This window comes from Anguilla anguilla, chromosome 17 (assembly GCF_013347855.1).
Source record: "Anguilla anguilla isolate fAngAng1 chromosome 17, fAngAng1.pri, whole genome shotgun sequence".
In the NCBI taxonomy this organism is placed as follows: domain Eukaryota; kingdom Metazoa; phylum Chordata; class Actinopteri; order Anguilliformes; family Anguillidae; genus Anguilla; species Anguilla anguilla.
The window spans coordinates 10,074,549-10,091,008 of NC_049217.1; the positions used below are offsets into that span (position 1 = coordinate 10,074,549).

Below are 16,460 nucleotides of genomic sequence, written 5' to 3' on the forward strand. Positions count from 1 at the left end.
GCGGTGACCGCCCGGCTCCGCGGGTGGATCGTTGATTGCGCGCGGGAGCTGGTTGCCTTCGCCGTGGAGGGTACGCGCGCCAGTGTGCGGCTTCTCGAATTGTGGGAAGGTGCGATGACAGAGTTGTGATTGGGTGGGAAAATATAACCCACCCACCACTATCCAGTTTTCCAGAGAGCTTCAAACTAAATGCTAAATAAAACGCAGTATGCAAATCAAAATAATTGAACATCGTTCAGAATTTAATTGAAATGCATTCCATATGTTTAAAAATTTCAGAGTATTAAAAATTTAATGAATGCATTTCCATAATTTTATATTTAATTTTATCCAATGTTTACTGGATAAAATATTCGAAAGGTGCATTCAAGATAACATCCAACAACATATATTATACATGATCAGATATAATTTGTAAAAAAAAACGTTGATATTTTTATATGCATTTCAAATACATACCTTAGATTTAGTCTATATTAAAAAGTAGTCATTTTATGCATGTGTGTTTGTGATATATCTAGTGTGAAGTTGGATGTTTTTCTACAGAATAGAGCACAGACAGTCGGCATTTGTGCAGAATGGATTTAGAGGGAAGTGGATGAAGGAGGAGTCGTCCTGCGGTCCCTAAATGGTACGCCACTGTGTTCAGTCTCCGCTCCTCCTGTTTTAATGGGCTTGAAGACACTTTCTAAGCATCGCTGGCGACGCAGACTGCATCGATTCTGTTATTGATCGCGTTTCATGAGGTGAAAACGACTATGCTTTTTAAAGAGGATATGCTCGGCATACTGTAAATGACATAATTATAGCTTTGTTAAGCCAGAGCTGAAAATTCAGGAAACACACGGTTTCTCCTTATCGCTCCTGTCGTCCGTGTGAATGTTGGTCACGTTTGTCTTCATGTTTTGATTTGAAGTGCTTCGTATTTCATCGTGAAAATGGCTCACATGGTCTGTCCGTGTATCGTTTAGTATTTCTTTAAAAGGCCAGTAATAGTAGGACTACAAAAACACACCACTTCAATCATTCTTTTATTTATTTGGCAAACATACAAGTGTACCATGCATTCAGTCCATACATATTGTCACAACCTATTCAAGTTCATATTGGTGCATATATAAGGTCATTTTAAATGTATATTAACCACATATCGTGAGTACCCTGTTTTATGGCAGCTCATGCATTGACCTCGGGTGTAATGATTTGTTGCTTCCCAAATAGCCAGTGAAATGTATGTGTGCCTGTTAAATTGTCTGCTTAGTAATTAGCCTCCCAGGTAGCGCAGATTTGTACCGTGCTTAAGCAGACATGACACGGCTCCTGGCTAAGCACACCTGCGAGAGCCAGCCCCCGGTTCAGCATGTAAACTGTGTAATTAGATGCAGTAAGGTAACAGTCACACACGCAAACAACACATAGTGCAGCTTTACACGCAAAGGCATACGCTCACACACACACGCGCATACACACACATACACTCTCACCCTCACACATACACACGCACACACGCACATACATACACATGCATAAACATGCACACACACACACGCCACGCATACACGTGCAGACACACACACGCAGACACAAGCACACACACACACATGTATGCATGAACATGCACACACGCACACATGCACAAAAACGTACACATGCACACACACACCCGCCACGCACACGCACACATACACACACACACTCATGCACGCATGCACACACACACACACACGCATGCACACATGCACAAGCACGTACACACTCGTACAGTACACACACACATTCTGGTTACCCAGCTTTACCAGATATCATGATTCAGTATTTTGGGCAGTGGTTAGCGCACGTGCCCAAAGCCTCAGCTGGACTGCATTGTTAGAAGCGTCCTCTCCGCTGCCCTCTGGAAAGCATGATCCTGGGGAACGCGGCTGGGTGTGTCGCAGCCTGCGTTTCCAACACGTGCCAAGCACACGCCGTGCGTTCGTTTTCTCTCGGGTTTTTATCGTCAACACTTCCTCGTCTTTTTGCAGGGAGCTAAAAGTGCAGATTAGAAAATTTGCAAAAGCGATAAAAGTTAGGCAGAATATGGGCAGTGCCCCCCCCCGCCCCCCTCCCCACACATTCCGCACGTCCCTCGAGCCTTTTAAAGGACTTGTTTGTGTCCCGGGTTTTATCACGGGCCGTTACCCGCCATGCCAGTGCTGTCAGGTAATGGAAGTGGTTGGCGTTTGAGCGCGAGCGGCTCCCAGGGTCGGAGTTTATCCCCGTTTCTGTGCCATGAAGCGGATTGAAGTACATCCCTTCGGTCACAGGACTCCGGTCTGTCACAGGGGTCATTACCCACAATCCATCTCTTTCCGCACACATGCAGGGGCACTGGGTACCTCTTTTATAGTCTGTGACGGGGCGAGGGGGTGGGGGCTAAAATGGTAAAATGACAACTAAAATTCATATCATGGTATTTTTAGTCTCTTTAATGGACAAGATTTTTTTTCTTGTAATTCTCGTAAGTGTGCTCGCCATAATAAAGAGTGACCTCATTCAGACATCAAACTTGCCGTTAAAGAAGAGCTTTTATAGAAACAATATTTATTGTGTAGGATCACAGCGGAATTTGTTAAAGAAATTGCAAAGCCTTAGAAAAAGCAGTAAACTCCATGGGCTAAAGCAGATCAGTTTACAGCGGGGTGAGGAGAAGTGTGTGCTGCACATGTGAATGCTAATGTTAGCCCGGTCGTATCGCCGTACACAGGATATCCTTGCAACTCTTATCATATATGAAGTGCGTCTGGTATCTTGGGTATAAATAATGTATGTCCCCCCTGCACCATTTATGATGTGACTGAAATAGGTTGTGCCTTCGACGGCCGCATACTTTAATCTGCAATCATCCGTAATATAATTCACATGGACCCTATGGAGCAAACACGATCCCCTTTCTCCAGAAAAAAGTAGCGGTCTGCTGTTAGTTAGTTCCTTTTTAAATTGTTTGCACAATTTCACAGAGTGGGCAGCGTTTGCTGATGTGGTTTTCTTTGTTATCACTGCCATCTACTGGATCGGTGTGATAGTATTATTAGTGTTATTATTTTGGTGCCGATGGACGCAGTTCCATTGTCTTCCTCTTTTTATGCATGTCGTTATGAAAGAGGGCTGAGTGCTGCATGGAACTGCCATCATGAAGTGTCTGTCATCTGCATTCCCCTGTGAGCTCTGCAGCGATTGAAATCTAGTAGCTTATTTTCCATGTTGTATATTGCAGTGATTGTTATGGGTGGTGCCAGGCAGTGTTTTTTTTGTGTAGATAGGAGCCGTGAGTTAAGCTGTGTTCTCATACACTGCTTGGTGTCAACATGCAGGGTTCCCACAGAAATCTTTGCAAGCTCCTCAAATTGAACAAAATTAATTTCTATATCTTGAATTTTCCTTGAGTTTTTCTTTTGAGGGCACTTTGCAGTGCTTGAATTGGTCATTGAGGGCTTTCAGAAATGCTGAAAAGCTTTTCATCCACATTTTAAATAACTGTCCTTTGAAGCTGTTCCTGGATCATAATCTGCCTTAGACTGAAGATGGTGGGGTTTTGAGTGGAGTTGATGGAACTGATCCTGGGACAGTATTCATTTTGACTTCCTGGACTATTGTGGCCACCGTTATTGATTGTTGACTTGTAGGAGTACACAATATGGAACTCCTGGGCCACTTGCAATAAGCAATATTTGTCTGGCCTTGTTGGCTGATGTAGTAGCCGACACTGGCCTGTATTTTTTAATTTATTTATTTATTTTTTTACATTGTAGCACAAAGGGAAACTGCAACCCGTTTTTCATCATTCGTGGAAGTAGATGAGCGCAGATGTTAAAGCTACAAAGGAAAACTGTTGAAAATATTACTGTGTAACAAAATATTTAAACTCGCCTCCTTGTTATTAATCAGAGAGCATTAGTTTAGAGAGCAACCTAATCTCTTCTAGTTTTGCTTGTAAAGTCATGAATCAAAATGAAGTAATGAGGTTCAGATGGCTATGACTACGCTAATTTTTGAACATGATATCAGATAATTTACCGCAAATGTATGACCTCTCTTGTGCATTTATGTTGTGTCATCGTATCGGCTGTAGCATGGGGCCGAAGTTCATTTTTAGCTACTATTGGCGAACGCTCATATGCCACTATTACTGTACGTGTGACATAGCCTGTTCTATCATTTTTATGCCTTTTCGGAATTTTATTATAACCCGAGAAAGGGCTTTAAAAGTGTTTGGATTTGTGGCATAGTAAGTATTGGAACCATGGTCATGGTTTATATCTGTGGCGGAGTTTTTAGTTAGCAGGGATGGGATAACGGACTTACGAGCAGGAGGTTGCTGGTTTGAGTCTATGATGGTTTTTGGGATGATCAGCAGAACTCACTTGATCGCTGTGCAAATGGATTGTGTGTGTTAAGTGACAGCTATCTAACCGTGGGCTAGGTCGGTAGGTTTTAATTCAACCCTAATTTGGCACACCTGATTCTACAAATTAACTTCTCAACCAGATCTCTAGCTGCTGAATGAGGTGTGCTTTCGTTGGAGAGAAAAAACCTACAGGATATTACATCTCCAGGAACAGGGTTGGTCATCGCTGGACAAGGTCATTTCTGAATACTTTTGTTATGCCGCCAGAATACCGTGCTGCTTGTGAGAAAGCGACGCGCCGTTCATGTTTACTCCCTTTTGAGCACATGACCGTTACTGTAATGCGCGTTTCCCGTAATGTTTTTTGAAACATCGTGTCCCAACGCACTCACCTTCGCCTGTTTCTCTTTCAGGATCCGAAAGCTGAGCGCGGAAGCCTCGTAGATAAAGACAGCACAGTGAGTGAAAGATGGGGTTTTATACTTCTTCTTCTCCGTGCCTTTCATGTGTTCAGCCTGCCTACGAGGATTAAAACCGGATGACTGCCGGTGGCTGATTGACTGCATGATTTCTGAAGCCTGACAGTGGGGGGGGGGGTGGGGGGTGGGCAGTGGGGGGGAATATTTGGCGGCGGCATCAAATTCTTTTCACATTATGCCGTACGGTAGATCCAGTTTATATACCCCTCTGTGAAGTAGAGGGAAATGGAGAGCATCGACTGGCACGCCTCATCTCTGGGAGAATCCGTAACAGGATTTGCATTCGATTAGGGCTAAGGCCAAAAATCCAGGCCCTAGCCCCTCCTCCCCCGAGCTTTGTTCACCACCGCGGTGCTTCTCTGCCCCTGGTCCTGCGGGGGGAAGGGGGGTGTGGGTGGGGGGGTTATGCTGTGCACAGCAATGCATGCTGGGCTTTTGGTTCAAACCGCTTCTGCTAAGAATTGGTTTTGTTTGAGCTGTTGGCTTATCTGTCTTTTGGATATCAAGATAAGATATTTTGGATGTCTTTTGGCTCGGCTCAGGAAGACGTGTTTTCGTCTGAGGTGGTGCGTTTTGCGCTCACGGTGAACGTTTCTGTTCCCGCTCGCCCCCCCGATGTCCTGCGGATCTCCTGACTGCGTTAAGCTGAAGGGTGCGTTCAGATAACAGCCCCGCACCCCTGAAAGAAGTTAACCGAACAGCAGGTGAATTTAGGCCCATTAGTAATCGGTATCGCTCACTTCACTGGCAGAGGGAAGAGAACAGTCGCGCGTTTCGTTCTCAAACGAAGCGTTCTCTGAAGAAGAGCTGGGGGGCCGATGGCCGTCGGGGGACCTGAGACTTGAGCCGAGCGTCTGGACGGAGGCCGGATCAAGCCTCGGCTCGCTGGGAGCCCTGCTGACTGAACTGTCGCTAGCGCCGGGGCGCAGCCCGCGCGCGTTACAGTGCCACTTACGCAAAGGTGTGCTTCTCATTTCAACGTTGGGGGGGGGCAACAAACAGGAAATTTTATTTGGGTTTTTTGTGGGGGTTGGGGTGGGGGACGCACACGATCAGTACTACCAAACATGATAAAATTGAGCGGGCCGTTTGATGTTTTTTCCAAAGTTGGGGGGGGGGGGGGGGGGCATGTCCCCTGAAACATTCTGCACTTTCTCCATTTTGTGTCCGGGGGGGGGGGGTGGTGCTCATCCTGTTGAGGCGGTGTTCCATTTGGCGAGATCGTGGACGTCTCGTTGCCCATCGGCGATGACGTGGACAGACCGCCTCCGCCGCGGCGCAGAATTAGTTCCGTCTTTCAGCCGTTTGCCGTCTGCATGCAGTCAGGCAGGAAAAGCAGGCTTCCTCAGTGCGCCGACTCCCCACCGTACTCGTCTTCAACCGTTTCCTAACGCACCGGTACATTAAAAAACAAGCCCCGTTTGAAATATTGTCCTATTTTATTTTGGAAATGAATTGAGTTCATTCGTGGCACCAGTTGGGGTTGATAGCTCTGCACTTGAAGCGCTCTTCCAGATAAATTGCTCAAGTGTTCAAGGAAGCGGTTTAGAAATAGAATGGTTTTGAATTCTGAATTCAGGTCTCTAACTGACCAAAAAAAAAAGAGAGACTGAATAATGGAATTATGGAAGGGTAAGACAATTCCCTTTTTTGGTCTGGCTAAGCTCCCGGTCATTGTCTACAAAAGCAAAGATGAAGCCCCAGTCCTTTGGCTTACAGTGGGAAGGTCTGTTGCCAGGTAGTTGGATTTTCTTCTTTACTGAGGTTTTGACATTCCATACTTTCCTTTCATGTGCCCATGGCATGAATCTGATGGTCCTGTTATTAACTGATGACTTGCAGATTATTTTTTTAAGTAGCAGTTTTGTAATTGGGTCGATTTTACTGAATTTCAGGATGTCGTCTGTGTTTTAGAAGCAGAAATAAATGCCATTGATGATTCGGCTGCTAGCTGTTCATAAGTCTTAACTCAGGATTAACACAGACTTAAATAATGTCTTAATCATAAAGAATCAAGCAATGTAGCCTAATCTGCGGTTACTGTGTGTAGAACTGACATTCATCAGAATTTTAAGTGCAAATGGCCTTTTTGGTAAAACACAAGATACTTGCCGCTAGTGCAGCTTAGCCTAGACATTGGACATTCATCCAGGCTGTTGTATGGTATTGTGTGACCTGAGATGTGACATAATGCCAGATCTGAGAGGGGAAGAGGATGGGACTGCTTGGTGATTAAGTGAATAGGACTGTAAGTTCAGTCCTGGATCAAATGGACTGATGAGCTTTGCCCGCATTAACTTAAATCTTTGTTTAAAGAAAGGTTTTTTTACGTATCAATCCAGTAAGGTTTAATTTTCCTGAAACAGAAACAGATTGGTTTCTCGCTTTATTGAAAGCCATATGTATTTATTTCACCTTTTTCCTGTTAGCCTGATATTCTGAGGACTCCTCTATATTTAAAAGGGAACAGTTATTGGCAGGGGAGATGGTCAAAAACACAGCTGTGCATTTTGAGGAATTTAGGACTCAGTTTAGGTCTCAAATTCCTCAAAGTATTTTATGTCCTTTTATGTTCTTTCTTGTGTATTTTTCTTGCTGGCTGTAGTAGAGGAATTAACAGAGAGCATCCTCAATCTCAAACGATGATCACAACAATGATATCAGCTCTCTAAAAGAACTATCTTTCCATCTGCTTAAATTCACGGCCTACAGGCATACTGCTTAGGATTTGTGCTTAACTTTTTGTGACAGGCGGAGCCAAATCTACTTATCGCATGAGTTTGCCTGCTGAGAAAAATGTTGTGATAGTGATGGGAAACAGCAACCCTAGCTTATAATTGTTTGTCAAAGTTTAGGAGAAAGAGGCAAGAACTTTCCAGAATCCTGGTCATGGATTTGGAATAACAGTCATGTTTCAAGGCTTTGATTGAGGAGACTATTCATCCATCACAAACATGCCAACATGTTTGTGATGGATGAAACACAAACTTTTAAGTTCCTAACGTTGACTTAAAAAATAAATGCAAGTGTTTGTGTTTCATCCATCACAAACATGTTGGCATGTGAAATTTGATAATCAACAACATAAACTGTCTGTCAAGAAAAACCAACATTTATTTATAAGTCATAGTTAAGGACAAATGTTGATTGAATCCAGGCTGTAATGCACAGAGCCCTGTGTGGAAGGAGATTTGATTTTTAAAGGGGCATATTAATGCAACCTGATTTAGTTTGCATTGCTTAATTAAACACTTGAACAGTTAATTGGATAAACAGGCCTAATATGTGGACAGATGGTTCTCATTGAGGTTTCTTTAATGGTATTGTACAATTTCTTTTTTTCTTGACATAGGTTAATTCTAATGACAAACGTTGAGCGGCACTTTCCTTAGCTATTGTATTTAGTAGGCCTCCTAGGTCATTTTAAAGATTGGTTTTACTCAGAAAGGTAGTGATAATAATTGGTTTTTACTAAAAAAAAGAAGAGAATTACTGATTTATATGGATTGTTCTCGTATGCGGTTACTGATGATCTTGTTGAGACGAATGCTCCATAGACTCGAGGTAAGATTCGCTCTGCCTCTTTATTTTGTTGCCTTTTCTCCCAAAGGCCTAATCATACACGCGTATGCTATATTTATCATTTATTCCTATTGCATCCTGGATATTGAGTGACACTGTGGGCGTGCAGAGCGCTCTTGTCAACCTTTGTGAGCCAGTTGAGCGCCCATTGCTCATGTCAGATAAACAGGAGGAGTGGAATGAGCCACCGGAGGGGAGAGGATGCCGCTGACGCCGCCCCCCGTGCCTCCGATTCATATCCCGCGCATCAACAAAATTTACCGCCAATAAGTTTCCCGAGCTAATGTGGCCTTGGAGGGCGGAAAAAAGGAGATTTTGAATGAGCTGACACACAGGCCTGTCTGAAAGGCAGAAAAAATAAACAAATAAAAATAAATCAACAGAAATATATGACACAATGCAGAGTTTATCTCGCCGTGGCACAGGGGGGACAGCGTTCGGAGATTCCAGTTTCAATTTCCCCCAGGCCCATTGTTCCTGTGTATATCTGCCAGAAAAAAAAATCGGGCATCTTCTGCTCGTGACAATTGCAAGGACACGGATGTTTATTTTCAGAGTGGCTGCCAAGATTACTTATCATGCACTTGCTGTTGGTTGTTCGTAAAGTGCCATTTCACAGTAGAATATAAAGAAATGCAATAAATATGTAAATACAGATAAACACTAGAGCGTCTGACAAGGGGACAATGGATGGATTTTTGGGGCTTATTTCTCGATTAATAATTACTTTAAAAAACATTTTTATTCACAGCTTTTTAAAAAATTCTCCCGACGTTGTCAGTTAGTCGGGGAAAGTTTAGTTTCCTCTGAAGTGTGTGCCACCGGCCGCCATTTCCTGTTGCCCTGCGGGGCACCAGCTGCTCGTCTGATGCTGTGCCTGCATCGGAGGAATGTGCCACATGCGCAGCTGGCGCAGTCAGACTGCAGGCGTCCGATCTACCAGAGTGAACCGGGGGCATCCCAGTCTTACTAGATGCTTACTCTGCTTCCAGTGATGTCCTTTCCTGTGGCGTTTACTGGACACAGCTGCCACTGGCACAGTCAGGACTAAGTATCAGAACGACAGGCTATGAGCCACTCAGCAGCCCTAATAATTACTGAATAAATGGAAGCGCTGAAGCAATTATATAGGTTATTATTTACGTTTTTTTCTGCTGGATCTTCTATCTGTGATTTCCAACTCCATACATTACTGAGGGCTTGTGGGTAATGTAGTTTTATGGGGGGTTGTTTGGAAGATATAGCCCTATGGATTTGTCTTTTATGTTATCCTGACTTGCTTGTCATCTTGAGCCATGCATGTTATTTAACTGTGCACTGGAATCTGTGCCCACAAAGGTCAGACCAATAGGAAATGTTTAGGCCTATATGGACAAGACATGGATGCCAATTTATCAAAGTGATTTTCTCACTTGCAATTAGGTCATCCCTGAGAAAGCGGTCAAAAGAGCCTTCTTGTCAGTCAGTTATCACATTGCCCCTCCCCTTGCCTTTCCAACACAGTCACATGCTGCTTTAAATGCATAGAACTGCAGACGTGCACTGTGAAATAGTAACCCCCTCACCGTTCATTTCACACCACATTTGATGTTTCTTTGTCTGCAGATGTGTCTATTGTTGTTTTTATGCCTGTATGGATGCATTACACACTGTGCAAAGTAAATTGACTCCACCAGTGTGCAGTGTACCAGGAGGATACTGTTACACCTGGTTGCTCAAAGACTTTCGTCTGTGTTTGACATCATGTCCACGTCTCATTTCTTCCTCTCACCTGGTGGATTATAAAATAATTGCCCTTATGAGGGTCAGAATTGATCACTAATTGTTTAAGTATTCCGGTGATTGTGACAATTCACTGCCTACAGTGACCTCATGGGGATTTAGATGGGAATGCCAGTTGAAATCATCTTGAGTCACGTGCCCTGCGAAATACCCATGGCACTGAGGCCTGCGTTGGACAAAGGCATCAAACCATTTTACAGAGGTGGGGTTCTTCAGCCGCGGGGGAAGTCATTTTAGGGGACCTTGAGATTCGATTGAATTCTGGGAGCGCCTATTAGACGGTTATTGAATTAGACGGCGGTGCAGCATCCTTGCTCGATTGACAGCCAATCCAGCCGAGTTATGGCGCTGCGCGGTGCTTCGTGGGCACGAGCTCGAGACGCGCTTTATGGAACGAGACCTGGGAGGGAGAGGGCGCTGTCCCAGCTCCGTCAGCTCCGCTCTTTTTACGCGCGTCCGAGGAGGGGAAGAACAGACGGGCGACATCGCAGAGCGCTGAGATCAGCGAGTAAAGAGAGAGGGCCCTCCGCCGGCAGGGTGTTAGCGTGAGGAGGGAGTTGGGGTGCGGTCGGCATTCAGGGAGCTGAGCACTGTTCGCTTCGGGGGGATGAAAGCCGTCCTTCTGAAATGCGGGGTAGACGAGAGGGTGGTTAGAACGCCCCTTTATTTCGCCGAGAGGGCTCTCTGGAAGGGAGGACAAGGAGGAGGAAAAGCAAAAAGCAGGCGACTGAGAGAAAGGAGCTTTGATTTGTACGACGAGAGTAATATCCAACGGCTAACTGTGCTCTTGAGAGTATTTTTTTTACTTGTGATGTCAGAGCACAGCCTATGTCTCTTTTTTTCGTTTTGGATTTGTGGCTCCTTGTTAAGAGCTTGTTAAAAATCATTCAGGAAAAGACAGCTTTCAAAGTCCCTGACTTGGAGTTAGGCACATGAAGGTTGCCACTGGAGCTCTATAGATACTAAAGGACAAAAAGGACATATTTAGAAGTAAAAGGACAAATGTTGATTGGTTTCTAATATGTATTGCTCCTGGCCTTGCTGTACTGTATGGGCCTTTTCTTTTTTTAAGGTTATTCTTCATAACCTGCAACGGTACGGCCGATGTGTTTTCTGAATCCAGCTTCTGTACCATGAGGTGGCACTAGAGGGCGGTATTTAAAAAGGAAAGCTCTCAGCTAGGCCGTTATAACGGGAAATCTGTTTACACTCTTCCGAAGGAACATCATTGCTGGTTTCACATGCAGGCATTGGGCTATAGAGGCCTGTCGCTAAATATATATGAGCATCACTGCATTGCATTGTGGGGCCTGAATCTTCTTTAATGGTTGCTGGGATTTGCGGGGGCATAGAAATGCTTGAATCAGGATCAGTATTTATAGCAACATATATATCATGTTTTGTCCCTCCCCCCCTCCCCACATCTGCAACGGATATTACTTATAAATAGCAGATTTACATTTTGTTTGTTTTCCTTTCTATGTCTGTTGAATAAAAGTGGAGTGGTCTTAATGTGCAATACTTATTTTTAAGCGCATTTTGCATTGAGGGATGTATTGAGAGCTGTAGCATCATGGTTGGGGGGGGGCTTCATTTGACAGGGTGTTCCCCACCTCATCTTGCAGCTAACACCTTGGATAGTTTTTTTTTTTTGGGTACCTGTGTCCTGCCTGTCCCAACTGCATGGTATATGCTCTCCTTAGCCGGTGGACTGTAGAGTGACAAAAAACAAGTGTGAGATGGGGCAGACCTGCAAATATGATCAGCCTGGGGTTGAATTAAAAATGTGCAAAAGAGCTATGAAGCTTGCCTTTCTAATGAATGACCACAGCAATGATTTGTATTTAAATCATTTGCATGGATGTACAAGAATGCATTCTTCTTTAGGTGGGGCAGTCCTCGCGTCAACAGCTGAACCTGAAGGGTTGGGATCAATCCTGTTCAAATCGGTCATTTCAGAAAATTAACTGAAATTCAATACGTGAATTGAGTCATGCCCATAATGGCCTGTGAGAAATTTGCCTAAAGCGAAATGGAATTGACCCCAACTGTGTCATGTTATGTGCATGAGAACGGATTTCTGACCAGAATGTTGCAGATTTGAGCGCTAGACAGTATTTCATATACTAGAGTTCTATACATACACGCTAATGATATATGGAATAGTGTAATTGTACAAATAACATACTTTAAAGATATGCCAAGATAATTAATAGATATAACCTGCATATATTTTTTGTCCTTCACACTTCATACCGTGTGCTAGTGTTCATTTAGCTATTTTTGATTCTCTTGTATTAGGGTCAGCCTCATCACTTCTTTTTGACATCATTACAGTTAAAAAGTCCTCTGTTCTGGGAATAGTAGAATTTACTGTTGAGAAAGATCCCAGGCCAAGGAATTCATACATTTTCAGGAACTATCCAGTCGTGACATCAAAGGCTTGAATTTATCCACTGAAAGCAGATGATTTTGTGCCTGAAGGGTTGTGTGGTAAATTTATTACATTGAATTGCTGCACAGTTACTTTTAAGTTATCATGTTTTCCCTTATTTAAAAATGAATATTTCCTGTGTATCAGTTTTCTTTGATCCGTCTCACTTTGAATGAATCCTGTATCAACAGTGAAAGGCAGATAAAATGAATGACTTAATTCATTAAATTGTAATGAATTAATTTTCATTTTTTATCTCTAGAGGTTTTCAGCATTATGTTGGTGGATGGAGATGAAAAGGCAGAATTAATGTTACAGTCTGTACTCCACTCAGAGGCCTTATACGTGACCACGGCGTCTAACCTGAGCCGTCTGGTCAAGGACCTGGCCTCTGCCAGGTCATAGGTCACGGGTCAAAGGGGAAATTAATGAAATATTATAATGACAATATAATGAGCAAAGCAAGCAATTTTACATTTTTTGTTCCTGAAAAGCCCTAGTGATTGCTGAGCTTGTTTGACAACAAAATGTCCCCTTCCTTGTTGTGCCCCTGAAGGTGTCATTAAAGCTGTGTTTGTGCTATTTATAAAATACAGCAGCATCTGCTGCTTTAAGCACAGTATGCGTAATCAAACGAGCTTTGTTTGGAGTCTTTGTTCCTTTAATCGGTACAGTTAATGGAAAAGCTAATACTGCTGTCTGTTCAGACATATTTGAGACATCTTTGCTTCCTCCACTCCAGGTGAAACTGGGTAAACCAGTTGAGTGTCTTTCTCCCCCGCCCTGAATACATGGCAGTCCGTCACAAACATAAATGATAAGTTTGCGTATACGCCGGGAACGAGAACTGAGAAAACAGTAGATGAAACCCTTATTTCAGTCACTTTGAGTAGTCTGGAGTTAGAGAGCGAGAGAGAGAGAGAGAGAGAGAGAGAGAGAGAGAGAGAGAAGATGATATTAAATTTATGGAGTCTCGCTTCATTCTGCGAGTTCGTATTGAACAGTAGTTTGGTAATTCAAGTCTCTTCATCAACACGCGGTCTCTCCTGGAAAAAAAAGAAAGAAATATTGATCTTTTCTCAATTCGATTTTCCAGAGCAACACTACAGGATCGGTAAAAAAAAAAAAAAAAGAAAGAGAAAAGGCAGCCCGTAATTATAATTTCACAGCACCCCGTTTCCTGGTCCTGTGGGCCCTTCTGAGCCACTGTCTCTCATTAAAGGAGCCTCTCTCTGCCGCTTCTCTTTTTCCCCACTGACTCACTGCATCTTGTTTAAGTTCTTCACTTGGTTCTCCAGGGGCGTCGACAAAAAAAAAAAAAAAAAGAAGCTTTTTGTCTTTCCTGTTGAGATTATGCATTTATCATTGATAATAACATTTCTTCCCCATGGCGGTTAGCCATCCTGGGGCTCGGTAGCCGGTACGGTGCGGGTTTGAATCCCCGGCTGGGACACTGCGCCCTGGGACATTGGCAGAAACGCTGTTCTGGGCTCCATCGATTAAAATGGATGATATCCAGGTTCTAAACTGTGTAAGTTGCCCTGGATTAGGGAGCCTCCCAGGCAAATGCATCATAAAAAAATGTACAGCATGTTTGCACGTAGGAGCAAGCTATCCCAGATTTGCTGTAAAAATAAATTAATGATGTCCAGTGACATAAACTTTGCAGATGTCCTGTGGATAAAGGTGTCTCCTAGGTGAATAGTTTACATCATAAAAAACGTAAACACACTTTTTAAAATGCAGCTACACCATGGTCTCTGGAAGCATCCATGTTCTGCCTTGAGTATTATTTCTATTTTATTTTAATGGACAAACTTTAGGCATCCCTGCAACATATTCCTGTAGGAAAAATGAAATTGGATTCGATTCGACCTGTCCTTACTGTAAATTTGAAACAAAAAATTAAAGTATTATTGTTTCTTAATACACACTGTTTCATCGGTTTAGCTATCACTAATCATTTTACTAATAAGTATGATGTGTAGTCGTGTCAGTCACAGGGTACGTTAATTTTTCTGACCTGTAATCAACTGAGACCTGAAAAACAAGGTTAGCCGTGTTAGCTGCAGTCAACTGTATTAACTCAGGAGCTCTCCAGGATCAGAAATGCGGACCTCTGGACTATAATATATACAACGGGCAACGCGGTGTGTCAATTTCTGTCTCTGCCAGCCTCGTTCCTGCAGGGGGCAGTAAATGCCTGTAGAAAAAGGAGGGGCGTAAAGGCGAATTAGCTCCTCCGTTTTTTTTGCACATGAACCGGCCGTTTGGGAATGGAAACTTTCTCTTTTTTTCCCCTCCTCCCCTCCATCTCGGTATCGTTGAGATCAGCAGTATTGCTGAGGCAGAGGATTCTTTTCTTCCCCCCCCCTTCTTCTTTTTTTTCTCTCCTTCCAAATCAGTTCCTTTCCCTTGAAGTGAGCCTGTTGTGGCGTCCTGCGCGTGGCGAGCGGCCCGGGAGAGCGCGCGAGCGAGCGCCGCTTGTTTGTCCCTCCTCGCGGTTTTAAACGCTTTTAACGCGGTGTTCCGCCCGTCTGTTCGGCGCGCTAAATTCGCTTTCCCGTGTCCCGACATCCCCCGGCAGACCCCGGCGTACTCTCAGGACGGGATGTTCATGTGCAAATTGGTAGTCAGCTGTCCGGCGTTGCCAGATGCTCGGGAATTTTATCCCCTTAAACATGTTTCAAATCTCCCCCTCTTCACTCTCCTAACCCAGCACACCTGCGCAATATTTTTCCTCTCGTACCATTGACCACCATTTCATTAATTTCCTCTGCGTTTTACTGTACTGTTATGACTTTTCTGTATCCCCACATTTCAGGGGAAAAAATTTGTAGTGTGGCAACCCTGCCTTGTTGTAGTCTGTGAATCTAGGAAACCTCACAAATAAGATGAGCTCCACGTAGAGTTTACAGTTTACAGTCCGGGCCTCCTCTCAGTTTGGTCCCCGCACCGCAGGTCTGTGCCTGTGCGGTCATTCCAGGGAAGTCTCCGTTCACGGCCCCCCAGTGTCCACTGAAAGGGACACATGAGGCCCGTGCTTACGCATGCGTGTGGCGCCGAGCGAACCCGTGCTCACCTGCGCGGCTGCAGCGCGGCGCGATGCGGGGCCCGGGGAGGCAGCGCGTTAGCATGCGCGGCGGGTAGCCAGCCGGGGCGCGGGGTCGCCTCGGCCGTCGGGTCTAATTAGTCATCATTAAGTAATTAGGACTGATATTGTAATCCTATTACAGATTACAGTGTCAACAACTGAGGGGAGGCGGCGACTGACCCCATCTGGGCTGGGTTTCCCCCGTAGATCCACACGCATATACGCACGCGCACACACACACACACACACACACACACCTACAAATACGCATATACGTGTACACACTCATGTACACCACACGCATACACACATACCGACGCACACATACATGTACATATACACACATACAGGCATACTCTTCATGGTTGAGGTGACCCTCTAAGTATGACATTGTTCTGTAGGTATGATATTTTTGAAAATGGTTAAAATTAACTGGGACACAACCACTCTTTTAATATGCAGTATTTGACGTGTATTCCTTAGGTTAACACATCCTGTTAATTAAGCAAACATTGGCACATGCCTCCTCCTGGTAGACTACTCAAAGCCTTTGTCTGTGGTGGCACAATGTCTGTGAGTGTTATAACCTACTGGCAGCGATACTTAGGTTGTTTTTAGAACCTGTGCTGATCTTGCTGTTTCATTGAGTTTCCCTGGGGAGTTCCTGCCCCATGAAAGGCCCAGAGGCACGGCTCTCTATCTGCA

The 16,460-nt window shown here is 44.2% G+C and overlaps 1 protein-coding gene across 11 annotated transcripts in view; it reads left to right on the forward strand.

The window, feature by feature from the left end:
• rbfox1 (RNA binding fox-1 homolog 1) overlaps positions 1–16,460 on the forward strand; it is a 403,255-nt gene that overhangs the window by 156,478 nt on the left and 230,317 nt on the right. For 8 of the 11 annotated variants that reach the window (XM_035398366.1, XM_035398363.1, XM_035398362.1 and 5 more), the window contains one exon: positions 4,798–4,842. The exons of 2 other annotated variants lie outside the window; for them this stretch is intronic. In XM_035398366.1, coding sequence (XP_035254257.1) covers positions 4,798–4,842 — 45 coding nt within the window. Of the gene's footprint in view, positions 1–613; positions 632–4,797; positions 4,843–16,460 lie in introns of those variants that run through there. One more of the 11 variants, XM_035398369.1, reaches the window with a different exon arrangement.